General features: G+C 37.9%; 1 protein-coding gene across 1 annotated transcript in view; it reads right to left on the bottom strand.

The window, feature by feature from the left end:
• LOC136864220 (ras GTPase-activating-like protein IQGAP1) overlaps positions 1-13,301 on the bottom strand; it is a 565,781-nt gene that overhangs the window by 13,800 nt on the left and 538,680 nt on the right. The window contains exons 35-36 of the mRNA XM_068226153.1: positions 5,393-5,517; positions 5,032-5,272 (exon numbers count right to left, since the gene is read on the bottom strand). Of these exons, the coding sequence (XP_068082254.1) occupies positions 5,032-5,272; positions 5,393-5,517 (366 nt within the window). The remainder of the gene's footprint in view (positions 1-5,031; positions 5,273-5,392; positions 5,518-13,301) is intronic.

The following is a 13,301-nucleotide window of genomic DNA, read 5'->3' as shown; positions in this document are numbered from 1 at the left end:
ACCGCTGTTTAAGGAAGATTTTAAACATCTACTGGCCGGAAGTAATCTCCAATCATGAACTATGGAGAAGGACGGGTGAAACCGAGATGGCCATACAGATAAAGCGGCGGAAATGGAAATGGATAGGGCATACGTTGAGGAAAGGGAATGAAGCCATCGAGAGAGGCACTGGATTGGAACCCGCAGGGTAAAAGGAGGAGAGGAAGGCCCAAACAAACGTGGCGAAGATCTGTACACATGGAGGCAATGGAAGAAGGCAAGACCTGGAGAGAGGTGAAGAGGTTGGCTGACAACAGGATCAGATGGAGATGCTTTGTTGATGCCCTATGTTCCACAAGGAACAACAGGAATTAAGTCAAGTAAGTCAATTCAAATATGGAAATAAAATTATTTTACCACAGCAACATAATACTATTTCATGTGGATTTAAAGCACTCTTGAGGTCAAAAACAATTAACCTGTGTTTCTAATGTAGGTAAATATAATGTATTCCAATTAGTCTAGGCCTATATTCAAAACAGTTTTCAAATTTGAAGACAAATAGGAATGAAAAATAAAAGTTTGCACTTATGGAAAAGATTACTTTTTTGTTTTATGTCTTCTAGAACTATGTTCTTCCTTTCAATTTCAGCACCCTGCTTTTCTCTCTCAATTTTCAACATTTTCTGTTTTTCCTCCAAATGTTTAAATTGTAATTAAATTTTCCTTTTCTCCATTTTCTTTTTTTCCTCTTCTGATTGCTTTTCTTTTTCCAGGTATGACTAATACCTTTTTCTTTGGATCGAGGTCAGCATACATCTATTCATAGTAACATTCCTCAAACCACCAATGTGTTCCCCACTATCAGAAATTTATTATTCTCTGGGACACAAGTGGTTCTTCTAAAAGATTTTTGACTTGTAAATGTTTAAATTCAATTTACAGGGCATACATTTATTATTCACCTATTCAGTACCTACAGTACCACGTTTTGTGGTTACATAATCATAAAAGATTGAAAAGTTGTGGACATGTTTCACCCTTCTTATTGGGCATCATCAGCACATTATACGTATTTATAAGAGTGTAAATTATACGAGGAATAGTGATCTGTTCAAGAGTGTTTTAAAGGTCCCAAAAGTGTTAGTGCTACATTCTTCTTCTTCTTTTATGACCACATAGGATCACTTTAGTCAGTCCATCGTACAGGTCTCTTTGAAGTGATTGTTCGGGCTTTGCAGTCCTCCCAGTACTTCTTCAGACTCTCCGATCTTCGTGCCCTTTCCTCAGTTGAAAATATGCGTGTTCTTGGTTTGTTTCGTGTAAGGGTAAAGCGGAGGTTTGTATTCTTGAGTTTTGTATTCAATTTTATCTTATTTGTGGTGGATGCCTTCTGTTGTAAGGCCTATTTCCTTCAGATCCTCTCTTACTTCTCTGATTCATTTACATCCTGTTGTCATATTTTTTGAGACGAGATTGTGTTATACTAGTTGTTTCAGAAGTTGCGAATCCTGCATCCTCATGATATGTCCAAAGAATACCCGTCTCGTCTTATGCATACATTATAACAGACAATACCAAGAAAAGAACAGTGTATATATATTGGACTAAAGTTATTATATAGGGCAATGTTTAATGTAAAAATGGTATGATGTTAGATGTCGGGATTTGGGGAAGGTTGATTTTGATGATGTAACGCTGATGAAGGAAGTTAAGGCTTCCGAAACATGTGCGTATAAAAAAAGGTAAATACCAAATACTGATAATATATTGACAGGGCGGATAAGCAATCACCCGAGTACATTGTTGTTATAAGTCAATACGGACCAATCAAGGATCGATAATGGTCAAGTTTATCGAATATTATTAGTTTATATAACTACATAAAACAAGCATTTTAGCAACTTTTGATGTCATGTTTCCAACACTTTATTGATACTTTGCGAGTCTTATAGCTCTTAAATGCTTGTCCCTCTGCCCCTAAGATTTCACAATTTCTCTACTTTTGACATAAGCTTTCAGAAAATATATGGGTTTCTGGCAAATCAGTATCAAAGGAGAGAAGGTTTACTTGTCAGTCGTTTCAGAATTTCCAGATTTTTCTTCAACAGCTTAGAACATTTTCCTGCTTCTGCTTATACAACTGTAAATCTATCCTAGTTTTACCAAAGGTACATTATCATATTCACAAAGATGCACACACAAGATGCTGTCAATTGTGTACACTGTTTTATTTACAAATTATATGCACATTATACACACACATTAATGAACCATCATCTTGAACTTAATCAACTGCACATTAGCATGTCAACCAACTACGGAACACATGTACCAACACAACATAAGCACTTCAACGGCAAAACCACAACATGAGTTCACATGCATAGCTCTAACGACTCTCCCTAACAATTCCATTCAACTACCCAAGACTGTCCTTTTATATACCTTGATTGGCCAGACTTCCAGAAAAGTATGACACAACATGCTATCTCATATCTTCTCCAGTCTCCAATAACCTATGTACAAATGAACAGAACATTCTGTAAAACTCGAGTGACACAGGTGCATCATTCTAGAATCTCATCCTGTGTTGCACAGCATTACATCGGATTTCTACATCATATTTACAGGTGTATACTACTACTATTAATTACATGTTCTTACATTAAAGAAAGTCGTATTAATAAACATACAGCAGAAGTATTGTGACATAAGGTCACATGTTCTGTTACACAAGAGAGATCATACAACACACAAATAATAAATGATACGACCACGATTTATACCAAACAAAGTCTGTACTGACAACCTGTCGTACATAATTACGTAGATAATACTAATAATAGACGTAAACAACTTCACAGCCACAACTCATAAGTCATAACAACACCTAATCAAGCTCGATATTTTCACCATTTATCCATGGGCTTAGAGAATTGTTTCCAAGTTATACCAGTCCATTACACACTTGCATCAATGTAAGGATATCCATGTATGGATATGAGAATATGATTTTTCGTGCCTAGCAATAGCAGTGTGCAGATTGTGCAGATTTTCACCAACAAAATAATTTGTTTAGAGATTCAAAGCCAAACAGTTTTCCTATAGTTTCAGGATTGAACGTGCAAACAATTCTTGGTTTCTGTTTTTAAATTTGCATGGGAAGTGAGAGGCCTGCCAGCTTTAACTATTTGAATCTTTTTAGCGAACAAACGGGTTGTAAATGGCTTTACAAACAGATTGTCAATTACATCGGTTTTAAACTTGTCCATCACTGAGACAATAGAGGCACAAAGCAGAATCAAACATTGAACACATGGTATAGCTCAGAAACAAAACACATGATGAATGAACTCACTAGTCAGCCACTACTCAAGCACTGGAGGTAAATCACCCCAATGGCATTGGTCATTCCTGTCACATTGGGTTCTCGCCAGGGGGTAATCCATGGTTCCTGCTCGCTGTAATCTAGGATAGTCAGACTTTCTCCAAGTTGGTAACAGATGGCACGTGGATAGTGACCAAGATTTCATTGCAGTGGCATCATGCAGAGGGTTTCAAGAATATGTCTGCCAGCAAATGCACTTTTAAGATTGAATGCGTTATGTCCTTAATTTCCCCATCTGCTCTCCCTTTCCTTCTATAGTGGATTACATGATGAGACAACACTAGTACCACATGTAGTCAAGAAATGGAACTAGTGCAGTTGTGTGGAACGCCTGAGAGATGAAATTATTAATACTTGACTTGAAATAAATAAAATCATAATTCAAACAGTTCTTTGGGCTATCATAACATATGATTGAATAAATCCCTAGCATCCAAGGAAAATATGCCCCTGCTTTACTGTATTGATTAGTTCACTACTTAGTGTACAGTTACCTGTTTGGATTTAACAGTGTGATACAGTAAATGACAAGCATGCACTAATGATAATGTACTGTATAACAATAAATTTGTACTACTTACCTGTGATATATGGGACTTGTCCCTTCCAGTTCTACTTTATCCCCTTGAGCTGTTCCATGGACAATAATACAAGTATTTTTTGTGTTAAGCAGAGAAGCACACAGCACTGATTCTATATACAGACTGCCTTTTCTCAAAGAGTTTATCCAACATACACTATTAATCAGCTTGCAGCTAATATTCAGAGATAGTAAAAGGCTGCTAAGCCAGTTGTTACAGTACACCATATACCACTTGGCAAATCAATTCTCTGAATAAGGGGAATAGACGGTTGATGCAAAACTTGTAACTGTGAATTATGAGAATGGCATTTATGTTTTTCTTCCATTACAACTGTATACTTGTAAATTCAAATAGAGCTCCATGAGTATTTGAGCAGTTAGTTTAACTCCTTAGGTGATATATGGTGCCAGTATTCAGGTTTTTGAAAACTGTAGCTTAGCAGGTTGATGCGTAACACCATCCAATTCATGTAAGGATTTTGGATTTCACAGTGAATTTTGGATGTTGGATGGGAGTACTGAGGGAGAAGAGGAGAATTTGCCATTTAAAATAGCCACAATATTGTCCGTAAATTGATTGAAGGAGGAGTCGAGGAAGCCCGAGTCATGATGTCACACAAGATGGATGCCATCTCGAAACACAACCACCAAATCCAAAGTTATCTCAAGATCTACAGTAATGAAATGGCATATGGCTTTTAGTGCCAGGAGTGTCCAAGAACAAGTCTGGCTCGCCAGATGCAGGTCTTGACGCCCGTAGGCGACCCCCATGTCGTGACGAGGATGAAATGATGAAGACGACACATACACCAAACTCCCATGCCAGTGGAATTAACCAGCTATGGATAAAATTCCCAACCCTGCCAGGAATCAAACCTGGAACCCCTGAGACTTAACGCCAGCATGCTAACCAGGGTCTACAGTGGTCAACAGTTTGTTCATAAGACATCAATATAAAAGCTTGCACACCATCACTCAAGCAAATTTTCCAAGGACCACAAACTTAAGAGTCCTCAGAGCTTGTACAAAAAGATACCGATTCATCAAATGTGAAAATGCAATGTAAATAATAATTTACCTGAATATCAACAGCAACTTTCTCCATTTCCACTCCCATGAATTTTCCACGAATAGTGAATACTCCATTGTGATCAGTGGGAGCAATTTCAAACTGAACATTCTTGAACTGTGATGCAGGTAGACCTTCCACTTCAAGCAACACTCCTTTCTCGTGCAATTTAGCAGCAGTGTACTTTAAAACTAGTTTAGACTTGATTTTCTTGGGCACTTTGTCAGAAGATTTGAGTGAGTGTACATTTCTGGAAAGATAAGTGGATTTCATTAAATTATTTGCAAAGCTAAAATAACTTAAAATAACATGAAAGAAAAATCTTAAAAATTATGCAACTATCTGACAAGAGAGGATTAAAATAAGTTACCTTTTCCCTGCTGTGAGATTCTCTAGACACTTTTCGATATACTGATTGTAGAGAGCAACCTGTTCTTCATAAAACTTTGTTTTCTGGTCAAGGCTCATCTTCGTTGATCTTAATGTTTGTAATTCCTAGAAGAAATAAAATATAAATGTATTCAAACTTCTAGTATAAATGGACAGTTGGTACCTGCAATACCACAATACCACACATACAGGGACTCTAGCATTTGATGAAGATATGTAAAAAACTGAACATCAGACATAACTGAGGAGAGCACTGTAGATATGTTTAGACCTTAATCCAATTCATTATCATTCTACTATTTTTTTGGTATACTGGAGGCCAATTCTCTTCAGTTTCAACTTAGTTAATCTCTAACTGTGAGGTTCTTCAGCCTGTCAAAAAGTAATTCAGGATAAAATAAATTAAATACCTGAAAAGGAAAAAATAAATAAATTATACCAGAAAAAGATACCATTAATTAAAAAGGCATCTTCTAAATTTATTTTACCCCGAATTAGTTTGACTTACTGAAGAATGCCTCAGTCACTTCAGTCAGCTGTGAGAGCTGAATTAGGCTGACAGACTGAAGAACCTCAGAGTTATACATACCATTATTTCACAAAAGAAATTTAGAAGCCAATACCTGATGCATCCTCATTCTGAAATACACTGTCTCTCTTATAAACCCAGACCGAGCGCACAGTGTTTGTACTCTGCACTACAGCAGCTGCCTCAGCCCAACTTCCTTGAGCGCAGTCACCCTGCTTTAAGCGTGCTTACAATCTTATATGAAATCTGGAAGCGTCATCCTTCTCAGGGTGTCCGAGTTCCATTTACAAAATTCCAGCATATTCAGTATAACCATCAGCAACATTCCAGTACCTAATGCTATGAATTTTTTTTAAAGTTCTTTAGGAACAATTACACCCTTGATGATTTCAGGTTTGTAATTTTTTGCCAACAAATGCATGTTTTTTTGTATTCTCTTTTTAATTTTCATTTTACAAACCTATATAACACACATATAAAATATACTTGAAAAGTCTTATCTAACATCACTGCTTCTAAGTGACAATGCAATTTTGGCTATTTGGATCACTTCGTTAACACTTACATACAATAATCGCAGCCAAAGAAACACACAGTGTGGAAGTAAAGCATTCTTGAACAGATTCTGTACCAGGCTTATTCTAAGTAAAAACTTGTTCTAGATAATAAGTCATACGAAAGATATATATAAAATCAATTCCTTTTATATGCATCACAGAAAAAACATAAAATATTTTACTCTATATACAGTTGTTTTTATGCTTTATAATATACTACCTGATGTACCCGTGCTTTGCTACGGAATTCTACATTGTATACAGATTTCTAGGTTAGATAGTGTACACGTTGTGAGCAAGATTGTATTAAATTGCATAGCTCTTAACGCTACCCTAGAAAAGCAACAGGGAAGTCACCAAACATATTTTCTCATATGAAGACTGGGTTAGGGAATTTTCACTGTGATGGCAGGCCTGCTTGCCGACCATGTCACAATCAGGTTGAGGAGTTTTCATTATAATGGCAGTCACTTCCTTTGCACCTGCCTTTTTACATCCTTAGAAAAAACTGTCTTAGTGGTTTTCCCAACTGAAATGAACAAAGATCATTACAATGATGTCAGTAGGAATGGCGCAATTAAAAGCAATGCTTTCATATGAAATACTCGATCAAATGAAAAACTACACATTTTCTCACTTATAACTAGGGGGCGGATTTCTATGACCAGTCATATTTTTTCCCTTAACATTATATCTTATAGTCTTGTATTTTCAACACGTTTCCAAGCATGATAATCAAAATTAAACAGGTTTTATTGGGCATATAAATGCATATTTTGGCTTTCTTAAGTTTTATGGCATATTTTCAACAAAATATCATTATAACGGCATATTTTGGTAATTTTCATTTTAATTTCGTATTATAAAAATCAGAATAAGCTCTAGAAATTATTTTTCAGGATAGACTGGAATATACTACTGAAGAACCATTATAAAGTAGTGTATGGAATGTTTCTAACAGGTAGGAGCTATTGTTTGCTAGCTGGGTCAATTCCTGGAATCCGGGCTAATGTTTACACGGAAGCAGAGGTAATTCTGCAGTTATTTGTCGTTGTTCTTATCTCTCCCCTTCCCCTTCCCTCTTCCACCTTCAACACACTGAATGACCTTGGTCATTAGGGAGCTTCAGTCATTCAGTTCCTTTCAATATGCCTAAAACGAAAGTCTCAATTTGTGGAAAGTTGCGAAGTTTTGTTCGCGAGTTCGGTGAAAACATATTCAGAACGGATGGAGTGAAATTATTCTGTAAATTCTGTGAGGTAAAAGTTACTGCCGAAAAATGCTTCTCTGTGCAACAACATTGTAATACTGTAAAACATAAGAATTGTGTAACTAGATATTCTGCACTCGAAAATAGGCAACGTCTGCTATTTGAAACCCCGACATCAAGTTCACAGTGTTCACAATTTTCACAAGATCTCTGCAAGATGATGGTTCCATCTAATATCCCTTTAAAGAGACTTAACAGCCAAAGCTTCAGACAGTTTCTTGAAAAATATACAAAGCATTCTGTTCCCGACGAATCTACTCTCAGGAAGGACTATCTGACCCCTTGTTATGAAGAGATATTGGATATAATAAGGCGTGGCGTGGGAGACAGTAAGATATGGGTTTCAATAGACGAGACCACAGATGTAGATGGAAGATATGTAGCAAATGTGATCGTTGGCACGCTGAAGGAAGACCGGCCTGGAGATACGTTCCTCCTGACATGTGAAGTGCTAGAGAAGACAAACCATTCCACCATTGCAGTTCTCTTCAACAATTCAATGAATCTGTTGTGGCCAAACGGGGCAAAGAGAGAGCACATTTTTCTACTTGTAACTGACGCTGCTCCGTATATGGTGAAGGCAGCCAAGGGACTTAAAATGCTATACCCGAAAATGATACATGTGACATGTCTTGCACATGCCTTGCATAGGGCAGCTGAAGAAGTTAGAAGTAGCTACCCTGAAGTTGATAAATTAATATCGAACTGTAAGAAAGTGTTTGTCAAAGCTCCACTTCGCGTTCAGAAATTTCAAGAAGAAGCACCTTCACTACCCCTACCTCCCAAGCCAGTTATAACGCAATGGGGGACTTGGCTTGATGCCGCAGTGTATTACTGCAACAACCTAGATGTCGTGGAGAAGATCGTGAAGACTTTTGATCCTGCAGAATCGTCCTCCATAAAAACCACTGAAGATTTATTTTCAAGCACTACATTAAAAGCGGACCTGGCTTACATAAAGTCCGATTTTAATTCTTTATCTGGAGCAATCACGCAATTGGAAGTTTCAGATGCAGAACTAAGCGGTGCACTGGATGTTGTGAAGTGCATTGAACAGGAATTAAAGCTTGCGAAAGGAACAATAGCATCTAGGGTGTGTAGAAAATTAGAAAATGTACTGGAAAAAAATAGTGGACTTGTGTACCTGCGTGGAATAAGTGACATTCTTTGTGGAAACCCTTCATCTGCAGATTTCCAGAAATTTTCTCCAAGTGATTTAACTCTATTCAAGTACGCTCCCGTTACATCATGTGATGTCGAAAGAAGTTTTTCTTGCTACAAGACCGCACTCAGCGACAACAGAAGAGGATTCTCATTCAACAATCTTAAGATGCATATGGTCATAAATTGCAACAATTCTGACAATGGAGAATAGATCAGGTATGAAAGTTTCATTCAAATAACATATGTGTTGTGTATAAATTAAAACTGATTGAATATTGAACAGTAAAATTGACTGTAGTGTTTATGTCTTCCACAGTGTCCGTCCTTGCCTAGGAGTATGCAGTGTAATCTTAACGAGTTCATGAAATATTCATCATTTTAGTTGATTTTGGGTTAGAGATTTCGAAGAATTAAACATTTTCTAAACTGTAAATTAATTGCAGCCTGTAGCAATCGTAATAAAAGTGCTTCTATGTAACGTAGATGCTATTCATTAAGTCATATTTTGAATTTTATAGGTCATATTTTTGTTTTTTAGGTCATAAGTGCATACATATTTCATACATTTTTAGGTCATATAAATCCGCCCCCTACTTATAACGAACAGTACTACGTTGCCGATCTAACAGTCCAAAGTTGGAATGACCAAGCCACAGACAGCTGTGATCTGTGAACACTCTTTTTTCGACAGAGGGAGTGTGTGTGCGCGCGCGCATGTGTGTGTGGACGGGAGGATGGGCTGGGGGTCAAATAGTGGAGAGTTCCAGGGCAAAAACTATGCCCTTTTACTAATCTGTTTCCTAGGAATACCCAATGAGTCGGAAAATCTCAATTCACTACAATGGCGATTTGGAGGCAAATTTTTCTTCCAAGCCAGAGGAATCACCCCCTATTTACTGCAAATTTGGCATAAAATGAAAGTAGAATTTAATAAAAGTGAAGAGGAAGAAACTTTTCTTAAGAAGTAGCTCTTTTCAGGGTTGAATTTTAAGTTCTTTAGTGAACTGCTGTGCTATAATTTGGAATAGGCCTAAATAGTAATTTGAGACCAGGTACTACTACTACTACTACTACTACCACCACCACTACTAAGAAGCGAGCCTCTGCCTTAGGCCTATGTTTGCGCACTCCTCATTCAAAACAGCACGTCAGAGTAGGAATCGAATAGCTGGAATACTACGAACCACTGTGTTATGTACCAGCAGTATCAGAAAATGGTAGGCAAGCAGGCCTATCATTACAATGAAAATTTGCTAACACAGTCTTCATATGAGAAAAGACGTTTGGCGACTTCCCCGTCGCATTTCTAGGGCAACATTAAGAGCTATGCAATTTAATACAATCTTGCTCACAATGTGTACACTACCTAGCCTAGAATTCTGTATACAATGTAGAATTCAGTAGCGAAGCACGGGTACATCAGCTAGTCCTCTATATAACACTACTCACACTAATCAGAGAGAAGAAATGGAAGGGATCCATGAGGGTATCATCCAAAGAAAGCCAAGGGCCATGAAGGGCGTAAAAATAAGAAAATCCCTAGGCCTCGAGTACTCTAATACCGTCGAGGTCGGAAAAGAACAAGAGTTGACCAAGGTAGGTCTGATAGGATAGATGAAAGCGAGGAGCCTAGCACAAGGGAAAGCAATGCCAAGACTCAGCTAAGGACCCTGCGGTCGCGAACCCACGCTCCCAAGTTAAGAGCCCCTAGGGCCCCGTTTAGTCACCTCTTACGACAGGCAGGAAATTCTGTGGGTGTTATTCTCCACAGGCACATTCACCAAATCGCAAACAAGTCGAGGATGAAAAAAGTAAGAAGAAAGCTGAACATACAGCTGAAGAACATCCTGAGGTGCCGCCAGCTCAAATACAGGAAAATAACTTCATAGTGTACCTTCTATAGTTTTAAGTCAACTTCCAGAACAACAAAATCTTCTTAAACCATTGCACAGTTTTTTCCGGTGAGAATTACATCCTACCCCCAATGAACCAGTGGGTGACATTCTGGAACCGTTTACCAAAACCTTAGCTGGCAAAACATTCTTCATTTTTTATTTCAAAAAGCTTGAGCAGGTGCTGCGACCAGATGAAATCTAGAACTGTTATATAAAAGTGACACACCTTCAAGGAGTCTCTCAACATTTTTATCAGAACTTCACTGTAATGAGATTGGTGCCCAAAGTTGCTCAATATCCTGGATATACTCCAGATTATATTGCTATGCCATTTGTCTTCACCTTGTCCTCATCCTGCCCTATCCTATCACACTGTCACCATAAGATCCGGGAAGAAATTGGAGTGGAAAGCATGCTTATGCGCAGAGCAAGAAAACTACACCGAAGATGATTGATTGCATCAATGTAACTGCTGGAGTGTTATATAACGATAATGGAAAAAATAATGCATGCTTAATGGCTCGTACTAATGGATACATTAGTGATAGGGTTCTCGTTATAACCGAAGTTTAATATAGGAATTTTCAAGGGACAGAAAAAAAACTGTTCATACAATGGAGTTCTTACTATATGCTGTACGCGCTATAGTGAACTTCTATTGTATTAGCTAGCGATTGCAGATAAGACAGTAGGAGGACTGCATAATTACACAGAAAGAAAGGAGAACGAGAGTGTTAAAGTTTAAAGAAAACCAGGAAAAAGAAGAGTTGATGAATGTGCAAATTCACTAACAGAGTAAAGCTTGTGGAAGAAGATGGGAAGAAATTAAAGAGAACATTTTATTCACAGTGAGGAAGAAAGAGTATATGGTACCACAAAGGAAATATGAGACAAAAAGACACACTCTGGAGAATTGATGGTGAAAATATATGAGGGGTTGCCGGCAAGAACCCCACTAATCAGAAAATCACGATTGTGGGAAAACGAGAAAAACTGCATATCTTCATCCCAGAAATAGCTAATTTTGTTTTGTTTTCTTGATTGTGTCAGGAGTTTTGAACTTTGGATCTGTGATGATGTGATGGCTCCAATACTCTGTAGGCATCAGGGATGTTATCAGAACTCACCGAGTGATACCAAATTATATTCTCTGGATGTGAAGAAGGAAAATGGATTGGACTGGTGAGGTTTTTGCAGAATACAACACCACTAAGATAATGTTTAATAATATTATATTTATATACCATATAAATGTAAATGATTATTTATTAAATAAAGAGGAGGAAAATATGATATACAGCATACAATGACAACTCAAAACATTAATCTTCACATCCATCACTACTGCCATCATTGTCTGTTTCATAGTCACAACTGGTTGTAGGTACATCCATTGATGCAGCTGTGCTAAAGAGGCTTGAGTAGCACTCTTTGCTTGCAGGATTGCGAGGTATTCGGCAAGTTTTAATATGTCCTTAGCCTTCGCAGGTTTCACTGCAGGAGGGGAAGAGAAAGCTCCTGGTAATTTGACTGTGTCAGGAGTTTTGAACTTCGGATCTGTGATGATGTGATGGCTCCAAGGACCACAGTACGTTTGTCGCAAATATACAGCTTTATGTTTGAAGTCACACCGCATAGATCAAACAATTGAAGCCTGAATGCTGGCTTTGGTTTTTTTTACAAAACAAACTGTCAGTTGCTTTTTTAAAAGCTTTGAAATCATCGTGGGTGAATATCTCCGAACCAAATGGAAATGGACGCGTTCGGGCCTTCAGAATCCTTTCGTCCCAGTCTTCAGGAAATTCGGCGATGGTAGTCTTCCTATGTTGAGCAGAAATAAGTGAAAATTCCTGGTCATTTGGTAGGTAGCTATGACTACAAACGGGAAAAAAGTATGCAACCCTTTTAAAAATTTTGAGAATATGCACTACACAGAAGAGGAAGTAAACCATTGTTTTATTTTTGTTTTGCCCAGGACAACTGTCACTTATTAAAACCAGCTCAGCCGTTAACTCAGAGTGTGGGATGCTATTTATGAAATGTAGCAGCATTGAGATAACCTCATTGGACCATTTGTGTTCATATTAACGTAAAACCTTGGAGAACAGGAGTACAACCTAGAGGAATGTGGGCAGTTGTAAACAAAAGTGTAGCTTATCAGTTGTCTATTGGGAGTTGAGCAGAGCGCTCTTGCAGCACCTGCCTGAAGCACCACTGACTAGTGGTGTTCTTGCTAGCAACAGTCCAGACTTGTGGGGGTTTGCCGAATCGCCGTATGTTTGGAGGCTAATACAGTACAACTCGAGGCGTTTTTGACAGAATCGGTTGTGATAAAGTGCGTAATGCTGAACACTAAAAGATGGCGCCTATAACTAGTTTTTCGAATTTTTTTGACTAGTGGGGTTCTTGCCGGCAACCCCTCATATATTGAGGAAAGGTTCCTCTATAGATCAGAGGTAGAGTGTTGTCCTCTG

This window comes from Anabrus simplex, chromosome 1 (genome assembly GCF_040414725.1).
Source record: "Anabrus simplex isolate iqAnaSimp1 chromosome 1, ASM4041472v1, whole genome shotgun sequence".
In the NCBI taxonomy this organism is placed as follows: Eukaryota; Metazoa; Arthropoda; class Insecta; order Orthoptera; family Tettigoniidae; genus Anabrus; species Anabrus simplex.
This window is presented reverse-complemented; position numbering and strand designations above follow the sequence as displayed.